The 22,343-nt window shown below is 47.9% G+C and overlaps 1 protein-coding gene across 2 annotated transcripts in view; it reads right to left on the bottom strand.

The window, feature by feature from the left end:
- MATN2 (matrilin 2) overlaps positions 1–22,343 on the bottom strand; it is a 113,633-nt gene that overhangs the window by 27,874 nt on the left and 63,416 nt on the right. For both annotated transcript variants that reach the window (XM_005879254.2, XM_005879255.2), the window contains exons 4-6: positions 12,213–12,335; positions 5,377–5,499; positions 1,893–2,015 (exon numbers count right to left, since the gene is read on the bottom strand). In XM_005879254.2, the coding sequence (XP_005879316.1) occupies positions 1,893–2,015; positions 5,377–5,499; positions 12,213–12,335 (369 nt within the window). The remainder of the gene's footprint in view (positions 1–1,892; positions 2,016–5,376; positions 5,500–12,212; positions 12,336–22,343) is intronic.

Genomic DNA, 22,343 nt, shown 5'->3' with positions numbered 1-22,343 from the left:
TGGCGGGGTGGAGGGAATCTCAGATGACTGGCATGAGATGCAGAGCTTCAAGCAGATGCCCTCCACTGACCCCCATGCCTGGCTTGTCCCCTCGCCCCTCCGTTAGTAACGCGAAGAAGCTTGCAGGAACACAATGAGGGCCTGAGTGGAACCAGATCTAATTATCCCCCACATAAGAGCTTTGGGTCCACAAATATGAGTCCACCTGCAAGTGATTTTCCCTGGGCGTAGTCAGCCATAGACACATTTACCCCTAAAAAAAAAAAAAAAAAAAAAAAGGTGTGAATCGCAGAGAAGAGTGGGGGCAGGCCAGAAAACTTGGCCCTCTACCACATTGCGTGCATGTGTGGTCTAACGGAAAACATTCCGTCCGATTGTTTTTACATTCTGTATGTTCTCAGTTAAAATTCCCATTTAATGCTGGAGTGTTTCCAGGGTTTGCATCCTGGCAAGGCAATGGGAATTATCTTCCATAAGAGAGGCTCGGTTTCAACGTATGGGCTCTGCAACCACCTGCCAGCGTACCAGGTTTAACGCTCATTCGAGTGAGTGTGTAAGCGGATATGGGCTATAAGCAGGATGTGGCGTAGCTGGGTTTAGTTATACAGTCACCAGTGCTTTTCCAAAGAGATCTGCGGTCAAACCTTTGAACGCTCAGTCCTGTGATGTGTGGAACTGCTGTATACACCACCAGGAACAGGTGGGAGAAGGAACACATGAGAATATACACCCCTACATGGGAGTTCCCGGGAGTTCTGGGCTCCAACTGTCAGGAGAACGCGAACTATTCAGTGTGTCTAAGTGTGGACTGACGATGGGAGTACTTTTTGAAAACATTCGCAACGTGCATGCCTTAAAAAGGCCATCTTCCCAACAAGATTGAGTCATTCAAATAATAGTTGCAATTTCTCCAGGATGACGAATCTCAGAGTGACCCATGGACTCATTCATTCATTTGATAAACTGTGTCAGACCTCCATGGGCCAAAACTTCGAGTTGTTGAGGATTCAAGAATGAGAAAAGGGTAGAATCTCTGTCCTTGTGGAATTTCCACTCTAATGGTCCCTCAGGAATAGTCTAGTCCAGCGGTTCTCAACCTGTGGGTCGTGACCCCTTTGGCGGTCGAATGACCCTTTCACAGGGGTCGCCTAAGACCATCCTGCATATCAGATATTTACATTACGATTCATAACAGTAGCAACAGTACAGTTATGAAGTAGCAACGAAAATAATTTTATGGTTGGGTCACAACATGAGGAACTGTATTTAAAGGGCCAGAAGGTTGAGAACCACTGGTCTAGTCTGATGAAAAGAGATCCCACGTGGGGGTCCATGCCCGAGATCCCCAGGCAGGCCCTTTGAAGTGCCAGCTGACAGGCATCGGAGTCACTCAGCACATCCTTAGTATCATCCTGCTGGCACCACGTACCCCTGAATGGGACGGGGCTGCCTGGACTCTATTTTTTTCCTTCCTTCATCTCCAAGGGGGTAGAGCTGCAATGTCCCCCCCTTAGCAGCTACCAGTTGCCTTCCCCAGAAGGACTGGAAGAAACCAGCTCCTGTCACCTCCTGTCTCGAGGTCTAGTCGTTTCTTTCTCAAAGTCCCACATACATGCTATGGGGGTAAGTAGGAGGGAGAGTGCACCCCACTTTAGGCAGGAGAGAGCTTCAGCTTGGGCTTGACCTTGCTCAGTGAATCCAATGGGCACACCTGTCTATTCCATCTCTAAAAGCCATCCCCATCACAGGATCGCGAGACAACGGTAAGATAAAGGGCCGGAGAATATCGGGAGACATAAATGCTGCGTGTGTCTTGCTCGAGATCTGCCAGGAAAAGGAAACTTGCGGAGCTTTTAGCGGGACGAGCCCTTTGCCAACACCCAGGCACTTACTTCTGCAGGTTTTCTGATCTGGATTCAGGGTGAAGCCCTTTAGGCAGCGGCAGGAATAGGAATCATCCGTGTTCACACACTCGTGCTGACATCCATGATTCGGTGAGGCACAGTAGTCTATCTCTGGAAAGAATGAAACATCATATTAATAATAATAATTTAAAAAAGCAATAAACCTAGCATAGGAAAACCAAGGGGTTTCCAGTCTTAACAATTTCCATATTTAGGGATATGGGCCTCAAGAATAGAATTTTCTTGGCATGTCCCCAGTGGTTAGAGTGTTGACCTAGGCACCGAAGGGTCATGGGTTTGATTCCCGGTTAAGGGCACATCCTTGGGTTACAGGTTGGATCTCTGGGCCCAGTTGAGGTGCATGCAGGAGGCAACCATTTGATGTGTCTCTCTCACATTGATGTTTCTTTCTCTCCCCACTTCTTCCTCCCTTCCACTGTCTCTAAAAATCAGTGGAAAAAAAATATCCTCAATGAGGATTAAATGTAAAAAAACGATGCCTGCCTTGATTCTGAGCCTTTACCTCTATCCCATCCGTCTGTCCTTTTAACTCAGTGGTTCTCAACCTTCTGGCCCTTTAAATACAGTTCCTCATGTTGTGACCCAACCATAAAATTATTTTCGTTGCTGCTTCATAACTGTAATGTTGCTACTGTTATGAATCGTAATGTAAATATCTGATATGCAGGATGGTCTTAGGCGACCCCTGTGAAAGGGCCGGTAGATCGCCAAAGGGGACGCGACCCACAGGTTGAGAACCACTGTTTTAACTGGTCTCCATTTCCCAGTTCTTGCTCCCGTCCCTGGCAGGATCTGTCAAGTGTCTCGGTTCTGACAACTGGACTTCGCCCATTTCTTACTCTCACAGCTTTCCAAGGACTCCGGGGTCTCCTTTCTCTTACCAGTCCCCTCCCGAGGCCTGGCTCCCTGCCCTGCCCCCAAACATGGTGGGAGGGGGGCCCTTCTTCTAGAGGACACCGCTCCCTGCCAGACCTCCCTGAGTGCCAGCACCTTCTCTGCCCACGTGTTGGGGCGGCCCATTTCTGGGTCTTGACTCCGAGCCCGAGACTGCTGAACGGGTGGGCTCCACGCCTCGGTGGTGGACCTCACAGCTGGAGCAGCCCCTCCCCTGCCTCCAGCCAGACCTCCTCTCCAGCCCCCTGCACTGCACTATCTACTTCCAGGCCTGCACCATCTCAGGGCGTGTAATTCTCCACGTCCCAAGAGATTCCGGGACAGGAGACATGTAGGGCCTCAGTGTGGGGGTGATGGTGAGGCCCTGGGGTTGGGGCTGGAGGAGGCAATGAGGTGACCCAGCCGGGGAAGGAACTCTGTCCAGGCAGGAAGGAGGCTGGATAGATGTGCTTTCCTCCAGGCCTCGTCCCGGGGCGGCTGCAGCCTCCCCACCTGTGCCAGCCCAGCTGGTCCCCTCCTTGCCTTAACTCCTGTTGGGGGTTTGTGTGCCTCACACGGTCAGCCCTCGGTCATATAACACTTCGTGTGGTGACTGAGCTGCTCCGTGTGCTGTGTCCCCAACCAGCTTTCAGGGGAAGCCTGGGGCCAAGTCTTGAATTTTTTATGCACTGTTTGGGGCAACAATAGGAATCATCCGTTTTAACAAACTTGTGCTAATAACTTAGCTCAGGCTCCTGGTATATGCTCAATAAATACCGATTTAAAGTCTCTGAAGCCAGTATCATCCCTTAAAAAAATTTGCTCGGCACCAGGCAATTTGCCAAAGGGTTGATACGGATTAGCTCATTACGTCTTCAAGACAATGCTAGGAAATGAGCAATATTATCATCCCCTATTATAGGGAGGAAACTGAGGCATAAAGACCTTGCCCAATGTCACCCAGGGAAAAAGCAGAGGAGCTGGGATGTGAACTGAGGCCGAGGCTGCCCCTTTGAAGGAGAGAACTGACTCATCAGACCAGCAACCACAATTCCCAAGCCATTACCACAGGGCAGGCTGCTGGCTTATAGTTCAGGATCTTCATAAAGAAGAGAGACCAGGAACAGTCCATTCACTCATTTACTTGTTCTCTCAGTGATGTGCTGGGTGTGGCTATGAGCCTGTCGGGCTCAGATCTTTGCACATCTTCCTCCTCCTGGCTGCCCCCAGCTCCTGGCCTTATTCATTGCTATTGGCACATGGCTGGGAATCCAGAAATGTATGTTTTGACGTACTGTGTCCCTTACAGTTCCATACTCCAACCCTCCTTCCAGCTCTGCTGCTTGTAAGCTGTTGATATGTAGAGATTGGCAAGCAAGCTTATGCTTCAGGAGTTTGGGGGGGATGTTTTTAAAAAAAACTGTGCAGTATGTGCAATACATAATGTTTTTAAAAAAAACTGTGCAGTATGTGCTAAAATACATAATAGAGGTATTTTAGAAAGATTATGAATACATGAACTTTTTGTAAATTGAAATCCTACTTTCTCATTGATGTTTGTTTGAGAGATGACTTATTTTAAATTGCTATTAAACTACACGTTTTTAAAAATGCTGGGGCCCATCTGGTGTGGCTCAGTGGTTGAGTGCCAACCCATGAACCAGGAGGTCACAGTTCGATTCCCAGTCAGGACACATGCCTGGGTTTCAGTCTCATTCCCCAGTAGGGGGCGTGCAGGAGGCAGCCGATCAATGGTTCTCTTTCATCATTGATGTTTCTATCTCTCTTTCCCTCTCCCTTCCTCTCTCTGAAATCAATAAAAACATATTTTTAAAAAAACAAATCAACCAACCAATGCTGGGCCCTAATACTTTAGGAATAAGCTTCTCTCATGTGAACCTCTCTATGGAAGTTTAATAACGCACCACATGATCACTTACGTGTTGTGACATACCTTTACATTTAAAAGAACACTTTTGGAATTCTCTTGTAAACTCGTGATCACCTTTAGCTTATAGATCTTTATGGTCAGATTTTTGGAGGCTCAACGTAATTCTGATTTGTGTGTGTTTAGTTCAAATCAAATAGAACTATGTCGCTAAGACAAAAAATGAGCCATTCATTCCCTGCAGCCACCCTCCCCGGCCCAGGACAACCAAATGCAACTCCTTCTGGCTCAGCGATCGTCCTGAACTCCTGTGGGGTCGGAGCTGAGGCCCACAAGTCACAAAGCGTCAATGAAAGGATTTCGTAAGCCCATTGACACTGGCGGGCATGGCCAGGCTGCGTCAGCGCGAAGTCAGAGTCTGACTGTCCCCACGCTCGCTCGGCAGAGGCTGAAAGAACACCCCCACGTGTGGTCTCTGAAAAGGACACCTTTGTTAGGTGCCTGGGAGGGTGACACTGAGATAGTGTGGGCGACCGTCTTAGGACGAGTTAGGAAAGGCCTGACAGGAGGAACGGCGGCAGACGGGATGGCGCCCCTTCGCACATAATCCCACGCTTCTCTATGTTTGGGAGGTTTCCATGGACACAGTGCCCAGCCCAAAACGTTTTTTGGCTGTTGTCTGCGACTTACTCGTGCACGTTTTTTTATCTGGATTAAGAGAAAATCCTCTAGGGCACCGGCAAGAGTAGGAGCCGTCAGCGTTCACACACTCGTGCTCGCATCCGTGGTTTTCTGAGGCGCAGTAGTCCACAGCTGTAAAGACGAAAACACAGAGTTGAAGTAGAAGCACGAACTGGGGTAAAGTGGATGGTAGAATGGAAGCTGACTTACAAGAAACAGAAATAGGGATTAATATTGTTGCCCCCAAAAGAGTATGAGTAAATAAATATGAACCGAAGGCCGCCCTCCTGCAAACATAAACACCAGGAGCCTAGATCAAGCAACTTACACCAGAAGATAAACTAAAGGACACATAAAGCATTGTATTTAAACGGTAAAGAAATGCAAACCAACACAATCACAAGACACACTTACATCTACTAAACTGCAAAATTAAGGCTAAACTAAAAATCAACGGTGGCACCCTGGCCGGTGTGGCGCAGTTGGTTGAGCATCCTCCAGTGCACCAAAAGGTCACTGGTTCGATTCATGGCCTGGCAGAAAAGAATTCGATGGCTCAAGGTTTTATTACACTACTCACGATTTTTAAAAAAAAGATGTTTTTTATTGGTTTTAGAGAGAGAGGAAAGGAGAGGGAGAGCCAGGATTCAGGCATTGCTGGGTCCTGAGACCTGTCCTAGAAAAAACCCAAGGTGTCAAATCCCCCCTGACCTGAAGGCCACCCTCTGGGGACAGCAGATGAGACCAGCGTTAAACATGGAGGAAGCCAACTTCCAGGCCTGTGAACTTAAAAGCTTTTTAAGGCCAAGAGCGTTCCAGTCCATTCAACCCTGACATCCTTGGATGCGCGTTTGGGTTCTTTGCATAACTTCCTTGATTGCAAAATTGAAAAGAGAGGCCCAGCTTAAGGGGCAGATGAAAGAAGGTGATTTATGTGTATAACCCAGCGATGCCTCTGCTATTCCAAGTCCTCATCTACTTCAACAACATCCTTTCTTGGTCATTTTGTCTGAAATTTCTACTCTCCCCTTTACAAACAGAAAGAGTACAGCCGTCCCCCTTATCCACAGGGGGTACATTCCAAGACTCCCAGCGGATGCTTGAAACCGCAGAGAGTACTGAACCCCACATATACTGTTTTCTCCTATACGTACATACCGGTGGTAGCATTTAATTTATAAATTAGGCACAGTAAGAAACTAACAGCAATAACTAATAACAAAATAGAATAATAATAATAATATACTGTAATAAAAGTTACTGCACTGTACTCTTGAGATGTGGTCATATGATACAATACCTACATATGAGATGAAGTGAGGTGAATGACGCAGGCATTGACACTCCATTAGGATACAACTGACCTTCTGACAATATGGCTACAAGTGACTAATGCGCAGGGCAGATTATCTAGCATGGATATGCTGAGCAAAGGGACGATTCATGGCCTGGCAGAAAAGAATTCGATGGCTCAAGGTTTTACCACACTACTCAGAATGGCATGCAGTTTTTAAAAAATATGGGTTTTTTTTATTGGTTTTAGAGAGTGAGAAAGGGAGAGGAAGAGAGAGAGATAGAAACATCTATGGGCTGCCTCCTGCATACCCCCTACTGGGGATCGAGTCCAAACCCTGGGCATGTGCCCTGACTGAGAATTGAACCGCTGACCTCGTGGTACATGAGATGACTCTCAACCAACTGAGCCACACCAGCTGGGCAGAATGGCATGCAATTGAAAACTTATGAACTGTGAACCAATGTCACCCCCATAAAAGTAATTTTAAAAAATTATCAATTTTTTATTTCTGAAACATTCCATTTAATATTTTCAGACCATGGCTGACTGTGGGTAACTGAACCCATGGAAAGTGATATGGGGTCACTACTATAATTCCCTGGCTATAGCTCTTTGGCCCTCCCGATCACAAACTGCTAAGATCTCAGGGTCAAAGCCGTCTCAGCATGGTCAGTCTCAGCCGCCTATGAGGGAAATCCATCCGCTGTCTTTAAGGATAATACTTTGGTGCAAGGAAATACAGCCTAAGATTGACAGTCTCTGATTCACAATCTGGTCACATTCCCAAGTTTCCTCAGCAGGGATCAGTCTGCAAGGGGGTAGCACTGGCAGAAGCAGGGTATTTTAGAGAGGTGCATTTGGGTTTCAAAGTCTGTTGACAGAGTAAGAGAAACCAAAGTCGTCATTTAGAGAAATGGTGGAACCAATTCATTTGCAATCCATCACTCAACCATAGCCAATGATTCAAAAAAGAAAATGTATGGCAAGTCCACTCTTTGAAAGATGAAAAGGGCAGTGGCCCTTCAAGGGTTTACAATCTGCTTGCTCAGAGAGGATAGAAAAAAATATCGCTTCTCGGCCTTTTGGCTAAGATCAAGTGTAGTATCAGAGAGGATAGAAAATAGGATCAAAGTTACCCTGAAAGACAAGGCTGTCAGTAACCACCAGGTGTGAGCACATACAGCAGAAAATTCACCCCCAAAAATGGGCTTTGAAAAAGGTACAGTTTGACAGGGACAGATGGCTACTAGACTCCCTACATGCGGCTACAACCCAAGACTCAGGAAGCAGTGTTGGTAGTAGTAGGAGTAGTAATAAATTGTCTTACTCTACATTATGGATGAAAAAAAAAACCTGCAGAAGTTAAACGATTTCTGCAAAGACACATGACTAGCAATAGCAGGACTGGATGTGAGTCCAAGTCTTACTGTATTGAAGGTCCAGATGCCTTCAAAACAAACAAAACCACAGAAACATTCAAAATGAAAAACAGACAGAAATGAACATTTAGGAAGAAATGGGCTATGCCGCTTCCTGACTGCGTCCTGGTTCTAACCTCTCCCCGTCGTACGAGTGCTGTTTTCTGCTCCCCTCTTGACTTGTCCCTACTGGTGACCCACCTCAACCTCAGACTCACCCTGTCGAAAACGACTCATTATCGTTTCTAAAAATCTGTTCCCATCACTTTTCCATCACTGTCGTCATCACTCAGAGTCATGGAAGCTCCATCTCAGCAGTCACTAGTGACTCTTCTTCCCCCCTTTTATTTATCCATCTTCTTTCATCCTTAACTCCGTCCCTCTCCATTCCTCCAGTCGCTACTCAAACTCTGGCTCTTGTCCCCTCTCACCTGATCGTGACCATAGACTCCCACGGTCTTCCCATCCCTCACCACCTTCCTCCTAGAACCCATGCTGCAGTTCACCACAAGGTTAAGTTTCCTAAGAGGAGGCTTTGCCTTTGTCACTCCCAAACACAAGTCCTTCAGTAGCTGTTTCTCAGAGGGGAAGTCCATACTCTTTCTGTGATTTTCAAAGCTCTGAACAGTCTGGTTGCCCATGGTATCTTAACCGTACTCTCCTACCTCATGCCTGCAGGAATTCTCTGCTTCAACAGAGCTGGTCTCCTTAACTGTGTAAGTCAAGCTTAGGAGCCTTAACTAGCGCGATCATATAATTTATTGTCAATCTGGAACCCATCGGAAAGTGAAAGGGTCTGCGACTGAGAACTGAGCCAACAGGCACGCACTGGGCTCGTCCTGGGTCAGCTGGGATTTATGGTCACCATATTCTTAACGTTCCTTGCCCATCTACATACAGGCCACCCTGGCCAGCTGCTGACGGGATTATTCCAGGGTCCCTCCCAGCCTTTGCTCTCCTCTCAATCTCCAGCTCTAAGTCGGAGCGCTGGGAGTCTCCAACTTGACCAGCCCCTTCAGACTGATATTCTCTGGCTGGGCTGCCTGTGTAGCTTTCAATTTGGCCTTCTCCCCGTGAGCCTCTTCCTGATCCACCAGCTCAAGGCTTGCCCCTCCTAGCGCAGCCTCAGCTCCCAAACTTTGAGAGCACTGCCACCTCCACACCATCACTGTCCTTCCTGTCTCCTCTTCCTCGGACATCTGTCCAATTGCTACCCTTCCTTCCTTGCCCGGATCTTCCCCACCCCAGCCATTCGGATGTCCCTTCTGTAGCCCCGATTACCTCTCTCATTTGTTTTGGACTCAGCACAGCCCCACTGAGCAGCAACCGACCTTCTGAGAATTAGTTCAGTCTCTCTAACCAAGGTCACTGGCAACGAAGGTCCACTATTGCTTAATCATCTCACTCCCAGCCTCTAACAGGTCTGGCTCTTGGTTGAGGAGGAGGATGACAGGAATACCTGATGGACGATAAGACCTGGGTCGCACATGGTCCCTCCCCTTTTCCCACCCTTCTGCTTGGACTACCCCTCTGAGGAAAGGCAGACATTCTTAAATGCTGATACCAGCAGCGAGAGAAATGCCATCTCTAATAAACACGGCCCACAACAGCTCCCTGGCAACCACGCATCTACTCTTCATGCCTAATGCTCTTCAATAAATGTCAAATTCCAGAAGTTATAGCAAAACCCTCAGACACACAAAGGTTCTCTACTACAAGGGACAATTAGGCAACTATCTGGCCACACTCAGAGGACTGGGCTCCTCACTGCCCTCCAGTTTCCCAAGGGCCAAGGCAGACCCCCTACCCTGGTGTGGCCCTCACTGCCCGTTCTGTCTACTCACTGTCACCCTCACAGGCTCTGACTCGCCCTGTCCCTCCCCTCCCCCTCCTCTACCAGACACCCTCAGCCTGTTTCCTGGTCTTATTCCCCATGGCCTGGTTTCCTTCTACCCTGTAGCACCCAAAGCTTCTACTCATTTAACAACTGGTAAGGGAGAAAGATAGTGTGACCTCATTTTGTTAAACATTAACAAAAATGTCTTGAGGTGGATACTTATATGGGGCAAAGTCTGGCAAAAAAAACCACAACAAGCTATTAGTGATTTTCTCATCTGCTTAAGTTCCTTGACAAAAGTATGTTACTTGCATGATAAACATTAATGAAGCAAACATCATAAGAGTTGGTGCTTACTATGTTGTCTTTTTTAAAAAATATATATTTTATTGTTTTTTTATAGAGAGGAAGGGAGAGGGATTGAGAGTTAGAAATATCGATGAGAGAGAAACATCGACCAGCTGCTTCCTGCACACCTCCTACTGGGGATGTGCCTGCAACCCGGGTACATGCCCTTGACCGGAATTAAACCTGGGACCTTTAGGTCCACAGGCCGACGCTCTATCCACTGAGCCAAACGGGTCAAGGCACTATGTTGTCTTGTTTTGCCAGTCTTAGTGGACGTGGTGCCCTGCCACCTGGCGTGGTCACCACCAGCAGATTAAGAAAAACATCAACTCTAACGCCCAGGAGACCAATTCCGCCTGTGGCCCTCTAATGAGGAGGCTTTCAGCCCATCAGTTTGTTGCAACAAACAAACCCCTGCAAAGAGCAGGCCATCGCCTCTACTTCATGTTTTGTTGCTTTTTCCTTCCACATCCTTACCTAAGATCAAGGTAGCTGGAAGATGTAAATTCTATGTGCAAAACAAAAATCATTCATTGTTTTGTGGGGAGCAAGACACAACAATAGAATATGAAGGAGAAAATGCAGGATTTACTAGAAGAGTCAGAAAATGTAGGTTCCCGTTCTGATACCTGTGGAGAAGTTTTGTTGCTTTTTCCTTCCACATCCTTACCTAAGATCAAGGTAGCTGGAAGATGTAAATTCTATGTGCAAAACAAAAATCGTTCATTGTTTTGTGGGGAGCAAGACACAATAGGATATGAAGGAGAAAGTGCAGGATTTACTAGTAGAGTCAGAAAATGTAGGTTCCCATTCTGATACCAGTGGAGACCTTTTCCTTCCTTTCCTTCCAGATTTTCTGCCTCCTAAGTTTTCAGTTCACTTTATTTAACGCCTACTATTTGCCAGGCAGTGTTCATTCATGGAAGGATGAGGCTGTGCAAGTTTAAAGGGCTTTGCAGACAAACTGGGAGGTGCCATTGGGGATTTGCCAGCTGCTCTGCAGGTGCTGGAGGGAACCAGTCTCCATCACTGAAGAAATCAGGTGCCACCCCACCTCTCCGCCCTCTCACCCGGCTGTGGGGTCGCCACACGGGACACTGCTCAACTGATTGCAAGTTCCACGCACTGCCCTTGACACTCCATGGCTGGGGCTTCTGTTTGAGGCTACTTGTTGTTTTCCCTGGCCCTGGTGTCCTATTACCCATTGCTGGGCTCCTGCACCTGGCAGTCGCCTGACCTGCCCTGAGCGCAGGTCTAGCACTTAGGCGGAAGGCTGCCCATGCCTTTGAGGTGCCACTCCGAAAGGCAGCACCCCACCGGGTGACCTTCACGCACACGACACATGAGCTATGTCTAAGTCGGGCCATCCCAAATGCCCACCCATTTTCCCTGGATGAAAGTCCGCCCAGTCCTTTCCAAGGGTTGTCCTAACAGACAACGATATTTACACAGAGGCTCCTGCACCTGGCAGTCGCCTGACCTGCCCTGAGTGCAGGTCTAGCACTTAGGCGGAAGGCTGCCCGCGCCTTTGAGGTGCCACTCCGCAAGGCAGCACGCCACCGGGTGACCTTCACGCACATGACACATGAGCTATGTCTAAGTCGGGCCTTTCCAAACGCCCATCCATTTTCCCTGGATGAAAGTCTGCCCAGTCCTTTCCAAGGGTTGCCATAACAGACAACGATATTTACACAGATCATCATACACAGATTATCATAAACCTGCCTTTTGCTGAGCACCCGGAATGAGAAAAGGCCAACTTCAGGCATGAATGAAGTCTTTAAAGTTCCAATTCTAACCACGAGACCAGAGGACTGAGCACTTGGCCAAAACTCACAGGAGAGCGACTGGGTATGTGCGGGGGGAGGGGGTTGGGGGGAGTCCCCCTCCTGCTTACTATGCAGGCTAGTCCTTCCTCCTCACAAAGGCTGCAGGGAATACTCACCCACACACCTTTTCCCGTCCTCGGCCAGGGAGTAGCCGCTGTAGCACTGGCAGACGAAGGAGCCCAGCAGGTTCACACAGAGCTGCTCGCAGCCGTGGTCCTCAGCCGCGCACAGGTCCTGGACTGAGGCAAAGTCACAGCATTAGAACGGCCGAGGGCCACCCTCCGCACAGAGCATGCAACACGCAACCACGCAGCACACGCTAAAGTAACTTTTGAAAACATTGAAAGCGTTGATATATGATCATAGCGGAAAATTTGGAAAACAAAGAACAACCAATAAAAGAAAACCCAACTGTAAGCCCCACCCCACCCCCCTTCGTGCAATCTACCACCCAGAGGCCACGGCTGTTAACATTCTGGTATGTATACACATGCTTTTCCAAGTTGAAATTATTCACCTCTATTAAATGCATTAAGTAATTTTTTACGCAACCACGCAGCACACGCTAAAGTAACTTTTGAAAACATTGAAAGCATTGATATATGATCATAGCGGAAAATTTGGAAAACAAAGAACAACCAATAAAAGAAAACCCAACTGTAAGCCCCACCCCACCCCGCTTCGTGCAACCTACCACCCAGACGCCACCGCTGTTAACATTTTGGTGAGTATGTATATACATACTTTTCCAAGTTGAAATTATTCGCCTCTATTAAATGCATTAAGTAATTTTTAAAAAAATATTTGATGAGCCTTAATTACTCCACAGGTAACCTTTTATTTTATTTATTTTTTTAATATATTTTATTGATTTTTTACAGAGAGTAAGGGAGAGGGATAGAGAGAAACATCGATGAGAGAGAAACATCGATGAGAGAGAAACATCGATGAGAGAGAAACATCGATGAGAGAGAAACATCGATGAGAGAGAAACATCGATGAGAGAGAAACATCGATGAGAGAGAAACATCGATGAGAGAGAAACATCGATGAGAGAGAAACATCGATCAGCTGCCTCCCACACACCCCCTTCTGGGAAGGTGCCCGCCACCAGGTACATGCCCTTGACCGGAATCGAACCTGGGACCTTTCAGTCCGCAGGCTGACGCTCTATCCACTGAGCCAAACCGGTTAGGGCTGCATTAAGTAATTTTAAATTCACAGCCGTTTTTGTTCTCTGTGTGCCACTGAAAGTGCTCTGGGAACACTGTGAGCGGCGGTGAGCTGCCACAGGCAGGCGCTGCACCGGTCTGCCTCCGGTTCCATTCCTACTCTTTGAGAACCAAGTGCTTTGTAGTCGGTCTCGGCAATTTATACGGAATAACCTGACGCTGTCTTCAGCATTTTGTAGATGGGAAGCTGAGAGAGGGCCCAGAGGAAAGGCCTGGTACCCCACCCAAAACACGGCAGGTCTGAGAAGAGCCCCTAACTCCCGAGTCTGCATCGGCCCCGTTGTTCATCCTTCTCCTCATTGCATGCGTCCACCAGAAGGAGCTTTGAAAATCCTCTTTGCCATGGATGTATTCACCCCAGTAACAAATGAGGAAAATGGGAAGCCAGAGGAGGTCAGGGAGGTAACAAAGTTTACCGGGGAGAAATGGATGTATGGTTATTACTGGTCAGTCCTATTTCGGTCAAATATTTATCCTATGTCCACACAGCACTGAGCCCTGGCTATTTATTAAAATGCAATGTGAGAATGCACTGTAGGCCCTGGCCAGTGTGGATCAGTTGGTTGAACGTCATCTCGTGCACCAAAAGGTTTCCGGTTCAATTCCCAGTCAGGGCACATGCCCAAGTTTCTAGCTCCATCCCCAGTAAGGGGGGTGCAAGAGGCAGCGATCGATGTTTCTCTCAAGGGCCAGAAGGTTGAGAACCACTGCCTTAGAGCCATCTGGGGACCTTTTGAAAATCTCCACGCCCAACCTCCACCTTCCTTAAATGGGACTGGCAGGGGTGGGATGCCGGCAGCTCACAGGTAACTCCAGTGTGCAGCCAGGTTGACAGTCATTGAACCTTCTGGACCAAAGTCCTCACAATCCTCCAAGAAGACGGTGCCCTGACCCAGAAGTCAGTCTCCCCCCTCCCCCTTATTAACTCCATTTATTAACTAAGACCGCCAGCCTCCATTTCTGATGTTTCTATCTCTCTCCCCCACTCCCTTCCTCTCTAAAAAATCAATAGAAAAACATATACAAAAAAAGAATGCACCTCAGGAGCGCATTTACTGCAGTGGAACTAGGACTATGTCAGAGGGTGAAAGGTTAAAGGCATTTTCAGTCTATCACTGCTTCAGTCTCTCCTTTGCAGAAAAAGGCTGACAGGATGCCATTATTTCCCAGCAAGGAGAATGACTTGGTTTCATAAGTAGGTCTTCCAGTAACTTCACCATTGAAGTTGGAGGAAAAATCAAAGATAATAAATGGATTGAATATATTAAAAAAATAATAATTTTCTCGGGTTAATATGACAGCTATGAATTAACTAGAAAGTCTGATTAATGCCTAAATCCAATAGCTATACTTGAACATCATTTCCTAGGTCTTTGAATTTTATAGTTTATTATGCTTTTAGATAAATATAAAATATCACATTGATAAAATATCACATTGATAAAGATAAAAGCTGATTAATTCATTGCCTACTAAATGCATTATATAATTTTAAAAAATAAAATCTACATCATAACATTAAAAATGCTTAAGTCTAAGATCCCACAAATAAGGATTCTGGTTATAAAATGTTAAAAGAAGTATTTTCGTCCCAAATCAATAAAGTAGATTTTTTAAAATTCTAGATGCAAATTCCTGTATTTCCTACCAGAATAATTGTACCTTAGATTTCCAATTGGGAAATCCAATTGAGATTTCCAATGAATTTAGATATAAGGAAAGCACCAGTAACCAAAAACATCTTCAGCTCATGCAAAAATTATTAAAGAATAACAAAATCTACAGTTAGTTCCAAGCCTAGGCCAGAGACCTAAGGAAAATCGGAATTATAGGATACTCTTCATTTATTCAATCAATAAAGCCCTTACTTTGTCCCAGGCACTGGAGATACAGGGGTGAACCAAACAGACAAAGGGGTTCCTGCAGTCACCAGCTTGTGTTCTAGGGGTAACGGGAAGCCCTAGGAGGAGTGTTCCTGACTGAAAGAACAGCACGTGCAAAGGTCCTGAGGTAGAACAAACTAGCCCATCTGAGGACCGGAAAGGCCAGAGTGTATCTAAAATACAAGATAGAACATGTTAGACACCCACGCGAGAGATGCTGACACGACAGTAGTCGTTCAGAAAGGAGATTAGTTGCCCCTGGTCGAGAGTGGACCTGACCCGGCTGACAGGGAAGCCTGAGAGTAGAGAAAGGGAAGTGGCCGAGGGACCAGTGTGAGTAACTGCGGAAATGGAGGACAGCAGGACAGGCATGGGAGTTGAATTTCACTCGCAAGTCCAAGGCAAGTAGCAGGAGGGAGGACCTGGAGGACAACTGACTCCAGATGGCAGAGGGCCTGGCCACAGGCTGGGTACTCTCAACTCCACTCGACAGGCCGTGGGAACGACTCGAGGTCAATTCCTTAAAAAGGGAGGCGCCACTTCACCTGAGTCTTGCTTTAGAAAGACACGCCTCGGAGTATCACAGCTCCTCTCGCTCGGGGACCGTAGAGGACTTCCAGCACAGCGACATGAAGAGTGCTGCTTTGCTGGGAACAGCTGCAGTTTTCTGAATCTCAGACTGAAGGGCCTTGGCTGGCTTGCACACGGATGGGAAAATTAACCTCTTGAGTCGAGGCCCTTCAACTGTTCTTCAGAGCCTTGGCCTCGCCCACCAGCGGTCAGCGCAGCCCTGTGCGTTCCCTTCTTGGCGAGGATCACAGTGGCCCTACGCAGCCATATCTTTCCTGTGTCTCCCTCTAGGCACCCTGACCGGGATGGGATGGGATGGGATGGGATGGGATGGGATGGGAGGTTTCCTGCACGAAGGCTCAGTGGCTGGGAAATGGTACTCAGCACAATGCAGCAACCTATTCCCCAAACCCCAAGCCCATCTTTAGAGATAGGGATAGGCGCTCCTCGCCTGGGTCCCCCCCTCTTCTCTGCTCCAGCTGCTGCTCTGCCCCCCTCTCTGTGTCCAGCGGGAACCTGTCTCACAGTGGTTAGGGAGGAGCAGTGGGAGCACAGGTGACTGTGAGTCTCTTATTTATAAGGATCTGTTTTCACATTTTCCAACAAGAGCTTATGACAAGAACTTTCATAACAAAGAAAAAAAAATCACATTACAAAAAACCCCTTTGAATTCAAATTTCAAACACAATGAACCAGGACCTTGAAGCAATGATTTCTTTTCCAAAAGTCTTTCACCTCCGAGGGGTAGAGGCCACGAAATGCTTATTCCTTTCCGGACGGGACTGGACCCCCACCTTCGAATAACTGCAAGCCCCCCCTACAGAAATGGCAGTGCCTGACCTCTACTGCCCCTGAGAGCCGTCCGGGGACCTTTAGAAAATCTCCACGCCCAGCTCCACCCTCCCTAAATGGGACTCGCAGGGGTGGGATGCCGGCCGCTCACAGGTAACTCCAGTGTGCAGCCAGGTTGAAAGTCATTGAACCTTCTGGACCAAAGTCCTCACGATCCTCCAAGAAGAAGGTGCCCTGACCCAGAAGTCAGTCCCCCCCTTTATTAACTCCATTTATTAACTAAGACTGCCAGCCTCCATTTCCTTTTTTTAAAAAAAAAGAAATTTTCTTACTGATTTCAGAGAGGAAGGGACAGGGAGATAGAAACATCAATGGTGAGAGAGAATCATTGACCGGCTGCCTCCTGCCCCCTCCACACTGGGGATCGAGCCTGCAACCCAGGCATGTGCCCTGACCGGGAATCGAACCGTGACCTCCTGGTACATAGGTCGATGCTCAACCACTGAGCCATGCCGGCTGGGCTGTTTCCTTCTTTAAACAAATCTCAGAATGACTGCAGTCCTTGGTCCCCTCGGACACGCCGTGAGGGTGCTAAGGGTGGTAGGAACGGAAGGATAATGGCTCGGATTTCAGAAGGACGGTCCCACAAACAGCAAGCCTGCCCGCTGGCTTCATGGCTGTGGCCTTTCATGCTGTTTCCAGGAGGCTGGGGATTTATGGCCACTAGTGAGCTGTGCTGTCTCGAGGGAAACCATGGGATAAAATTAATTAAAGACAACGGAATAAATACAGACGAGGTCCTGACAAAACAACGGTTGTTTTTTTGGCAGCGGTCACTTCCATTTGAAACAAATACAGATTTTTTTTTTGGATGATTCCTTATGCTTTTGAAAAACAGCACTTCTTTCTCTCACAGCCTGGGAGGGTTTCACTGAAGGGAGATAAAACCCTGGGGGCGGCAGAAGCACTGGATTCAGAGCTGCCATTACCCTTCCAGATCTTCTTTACCGGATGACCCCCACTCGTGGCTCACGACTTCAGTCCAATAGGATGATTCCTTATGCTTTTGAAAAACAGCACTTCTTTTTCTCACAGCCTGGGAGGATTTCACTGAAGGGAGATAAAACCCTGGGGGCAGCAGAAGCACTGGATTTAGAGCTGCCATTACCCTTCCAGATCTTCTTTACCTGATGACCTCCCCCACTCGTGGCTCACGACTTCAGTCCAATGTCACCTCCTCCAGGCAGCCTTCCCAGGTTGGCTGGACTCCTTCCTCCGACTCTCTGGCACCGTACACATGGCTCTACTCTTGCTCCTCTGCATTTTCCCCAGGGGATTGGAAGGACCTGGTCGCAGTCTGTCTGCTCCACCGGCATGTGAGCTTGGTCTGCCTCAGTTTGGATTCTCCAGAGCCTAGTTCCGTGTCCTCGTGCATGTAGCTGGTGCTCTATACGTGTTCATCTGCTGAATGAACAGTGGCCAACGTCCAGGCCCCTGCCTCCCAACTCTCGGATGTTCCTCAAGTCCTAAAAATACCCTCCTCCGTCAGAAGCGGGGTCATGGGAAGACGAGGGAGAAGGGAACAGAACTCCTCCCTCTCCTCATCTCAAGCAAGAGAGAGCTCAGAGCACAATGACATCTGGGAACCAGCCCCCTGCTGCAGACACCAGGAGAATGATCGCGACAGCTAAGGGCCCGCTGCCTTGCTGTCTGCGGCATCCCCAGTGCCTAGCACAGTGCCTGGCACATTGCAGGTGTTCCATAGGTACTTGTGAATGGACAGATGAACCCACATCCATGCAACACAAACACAGGGTTGACCGGCAAAACTCCCTCGCCAATCTCACCTAGGCCGTAAGCTCTGAGACTAACAGGGTGTCTTCTCTTTCCTCGGGCTGCTGAATAATACCATGCGCCTCATACAGTAGGTGCTTAATGGGCATTGGTTGATCTGACTTGACAGCCACCAGCCTATTAGAGGTCCAGGCCCCCACACAGTTTCTCTTACCACTAATCTAACACAATTTGCAATTGATTATTGAATGTCTCTTTCCCCTATCATATGAGGCAGTGCTTGTTTTGTTCAGCCTTTTAGCTCACATATCTAGCATGGTGTCTGACATATGGTCATTTTTTAAAAATATAGGGTGAGCCCCCAAAATGTATACATACTTTAATTTTGAAAATGAAATCTATTCTAATAAACACTGCCTTTACACTGATTCAAAGTGTGTGTGTACGTTTTGGGGGGACACCCTATATATTTATATGACTGAATTAGTCAAATCTGTTCAAACTGCTAGAAAAACAACAGAGACTAAAATAGATTTAAAACATCGGTCGCCTGATCCCTGTCCCCATGGAGCCAGTGCTGTGTAGGAGCCAGTTCCTACCAACTCACACACCAGACTGCACACCTCTTCCCAACTCCACAGTCATCAAGGCCAAGTGCATTTCCTGAAATCGGCTGCGGTGGCAGTATTTACACCACAGGAATTGGTGAACAATTCAAATCAGAGCTTTTCCCCCTGGAGAGCTTTTCCCACTGAGAGGAGCCAGGCATAAACAAAACAAACAGTTAAAACCACATATTATGTTAGATGCTCTAGGTGCTGCAGAACAAAATTAACAGGAAAGGGGGACTGGGAGTGTGGAGAGAAAGGAGCTTCTGTTTTAAATAGTGTGGTCAGAAGGTGATCTCGCTGGAAAGATTATTTTATACATGGACCTGAAGGAGGTAATATGGAAAAGTAGGGACTGGAACCTTGCAGGAGGAGATAAAGGGAAGATAGGTTTCCTCAGACAGGGGTGTGGGGGGAGTAAGGTGATCAGATCGAGTGAGAGAATATTGCCTCTGGAGCCAAACCTGGCTGCAGCTGGGTGATTTCTGTAAGATTTAATTTTCATAGAGGTTAAATAATTATGTGGCGAGAACATTTTACTGCAGATGGTAGGTACTCAGCAGACATTAGCCTCCTTCTCTCTTAGACTGGGGTAAAGACAGGTCTTGGTGGTGTGGGCCTAGTTAAGCATGGAGGAGAAGTGAACCCCACCCACATGTTGCCTACATCACAATTCTAATTACTAGTAGTGTCACTTTGTTGGGTGCCTATGAAAACCCTACACACGGACCTTAGATTCTGACTCCTTTAAATAATGTCATGTATCTTTGACCAAGTTTTGGTCTGTGAGTTCTATTCTGAATTGATCTGATACAGCAAAGTAGGAAATTCTGAGTTTTATAACGAAAGACCTCACTCACCACACTCAAGCAATGCCTCGCCAGAGAGCAATCCTTAGCAATGGATGAGAATCCGCAAAATGTGCTTGTTTCTCTTAGTTCCTGGAGAATTTTAGGAGGGAAAGTTGTGCTCAAATCCCTCCTCAGTGTGTCCCCCAGCCTCTCCCATGCACCGTAGATTTCAGTGCCTTCCTTCATTTGTGATCTCGAAACCCTGGCCTGGTGCCTGGGCCCAGAGAACTTGGACCACTTTCATCTGGTTACACTGGACCGGGAGCACGGGACCAAGACTGTGGCTGCTGTAGCTGACGTCATCCTGGGTGAAATCCGAGGGCTTTTACTGACGTTTCAGAATTTTAGGCAAGCCACATTGCATACTGTGGACATCAATGACAATTTAATCTCTCCTTTTGGAGTTAAAGCAAAATGAACACCCTTAAAGACATGCTCCTGCTGTTATTTACGCTAAGATGTAAAACTCAAAACTGACCGACCACACAACGGAGGAGAGAAGAGTATTATTAGGGCTACTAAAGGCCCGATGCACGGAATTCGTGCGAGAGTAGGCCTTCCTTCCGCCCGCTGTATCACCTCCTCCAGGCAGCCTTCCCAGGTTGGCTGGACTCCTTCCTCCGACTCTCTGGCACCGTACACATGGCTCTACTCTTGCTCCTCTGCATTTTCCCCAGGGGATTGGAAGGACCTGGTCGCAGTCTGTCTGCTCCACCGGCATGTGAGCTTGGTCTGCCTCAGTTTGGATTCTCCAGAGCCTAGTTCCGTGTCCTCGTGCATGTAGCTGGTGCTCTATACGTGTTCATCTGCTGAATGAACAGTGGCCAACGTCCAGGCCCCTGCCTCCCAACTCTCGGATGTTCCTCAAGTCCTAAAAATACCCTCCTCCGTCAGAAGCGGGGTCATGGGAAGACGAGGGAGAAGGGAACAGAACTCCTCCTGGGATGGGATGGGATGGGATGGGATGGGAGGTTTCCTGCACGAAGGCTCAGTGGCTGGGAAATGGTACTCAGCACAATGCAGCAACCTACTCCCCAAACCCCAAGCCCATCTTTAGAGATAGGGATAGGCGCTCCTCGCCTGGGTCCCCCCCTCTTCTCTGCTCCAGCTGCTGCTCTGCCCCCCTCTCTGTGTCCAGCGGGAACCTGTCTCACAGTGGTTAGGGAGGAGCAGTGGGAGCACAGGTGACTGTGAGTCTCTTATTTATAAGGATCTGTTTTCACATTTTCCAACAAGAGCTTATGACAAGAACTTTCAAAGAAAAAAAAAAAAAATCACATTACAAAAAACCCCTTTGAATTCAAATTTCAAACACAATGAACCAGGACCTTGAAGCAATGATTTCTTTTCCAAAAGTCTTTCACCTCCGAGGGGTAGAGGCCACGAAATGCTTATTCCTTTCCGGACGGGACTGGACCCCCACCTTCGAATAACTGCAAGCCCCCCCTACAGAAATGGCAGTGCCTGACCTCTACTGCCCCTGAGAGCCGTCCGGGGACCTTTAGAAAATCTCCACGCCCAGCTCCACCCTCCCTAAATGGGACTCGCAGGGGTGGGATGCCGGCCGCTCACAGGTAACTCCAGTGTGCAGCCAGGTTGAAAGTCATTGAACCTTCTGGACCAAAGTCCTCACGATCCTCCAAGAAGAAGGTGCCCTGACCCAGAAGTCAGTCCCCCCCTTTATTAACTCCATTTATTAACTAAGACTGCCAGCCTCCATTTCCTTTTTTTAAAAAAAAAGAAATTTTCTTACTGATTTCAGAGAGGAAGGGACAGGGAGATAGAAACATCAATGGTGAGAGAGAATCATTGACCGGCTGCCTCCTGCACCCTCCACACTGGGGATCGAGCCTGCAACCCAGGCATGTGCCCTGACCGGGAATCGAACCGTGACCTCCTGGTACATAGGTCGACGCTCAACCACTGAGCCATGCCAGTGGGTTCAGTTTCCTTCTTTAAACAAATCTCAGAATTACTGCAGTCCTTGGTCCCCTCGGACACGCCGTGAGGGTGCTGAGGGTGGTAGGAACGGAAGAATAATGGCTCGGATTTCAGAAGGACAGTCCCACAAACAGCAAGCCTGCCCGTTGGCTTCATGGCTGTGGCCTTTCATACTGTTTCCAGTACGCTGGGGATTTATGGCCACTAGTGAGCTGTGCTGTCCCGAGGGAAACCATGGGATAAAATTAATTGAAGACAACGGAATAAATACAGACGAGGTCCTGACAAAACAACGGTTGTTTTTTTGGCAGCGGTCACTTCCATTTGAAACAAATACAGATTTTTTTTTTGGATGATTCCTTATGCTTTTGAAAAACAGCACTTCTTTCTCTCACAGCCTGGGAGGGTTTCACTGAAGGGAGATAAAACCCTGGGGGCGGCAGAAGCACTGGATTCAGAGCTGCCATTACCCTTCCAGATCTTCTTTACCGGATGACCCCCACTCGTGGCTCACGACTTCAGTCCAATATCACCTCCTCCAGGCAGCCTTCCCAGGTTGGCTGGACTCCTTCCTCC

Source organism: Myotis brandtii, unplaced genomic scaffold, assembly GCF_000412655.1.
Source record: "Myotis brandtii unplaced genomic scaffold, ASM41265v1 scaffold59, whole genome shotgun sequence".
NCBI lineage: Eukaryota > Metazoa > Chordata > Mammalia > Chiroptera > Vespertilionidae > Myotis > Myotis brandtii.
Note: the sequence above shows the minus strand (reverse complement) of the source record. Positions and strands in the feature narration are given on the sequence as shown.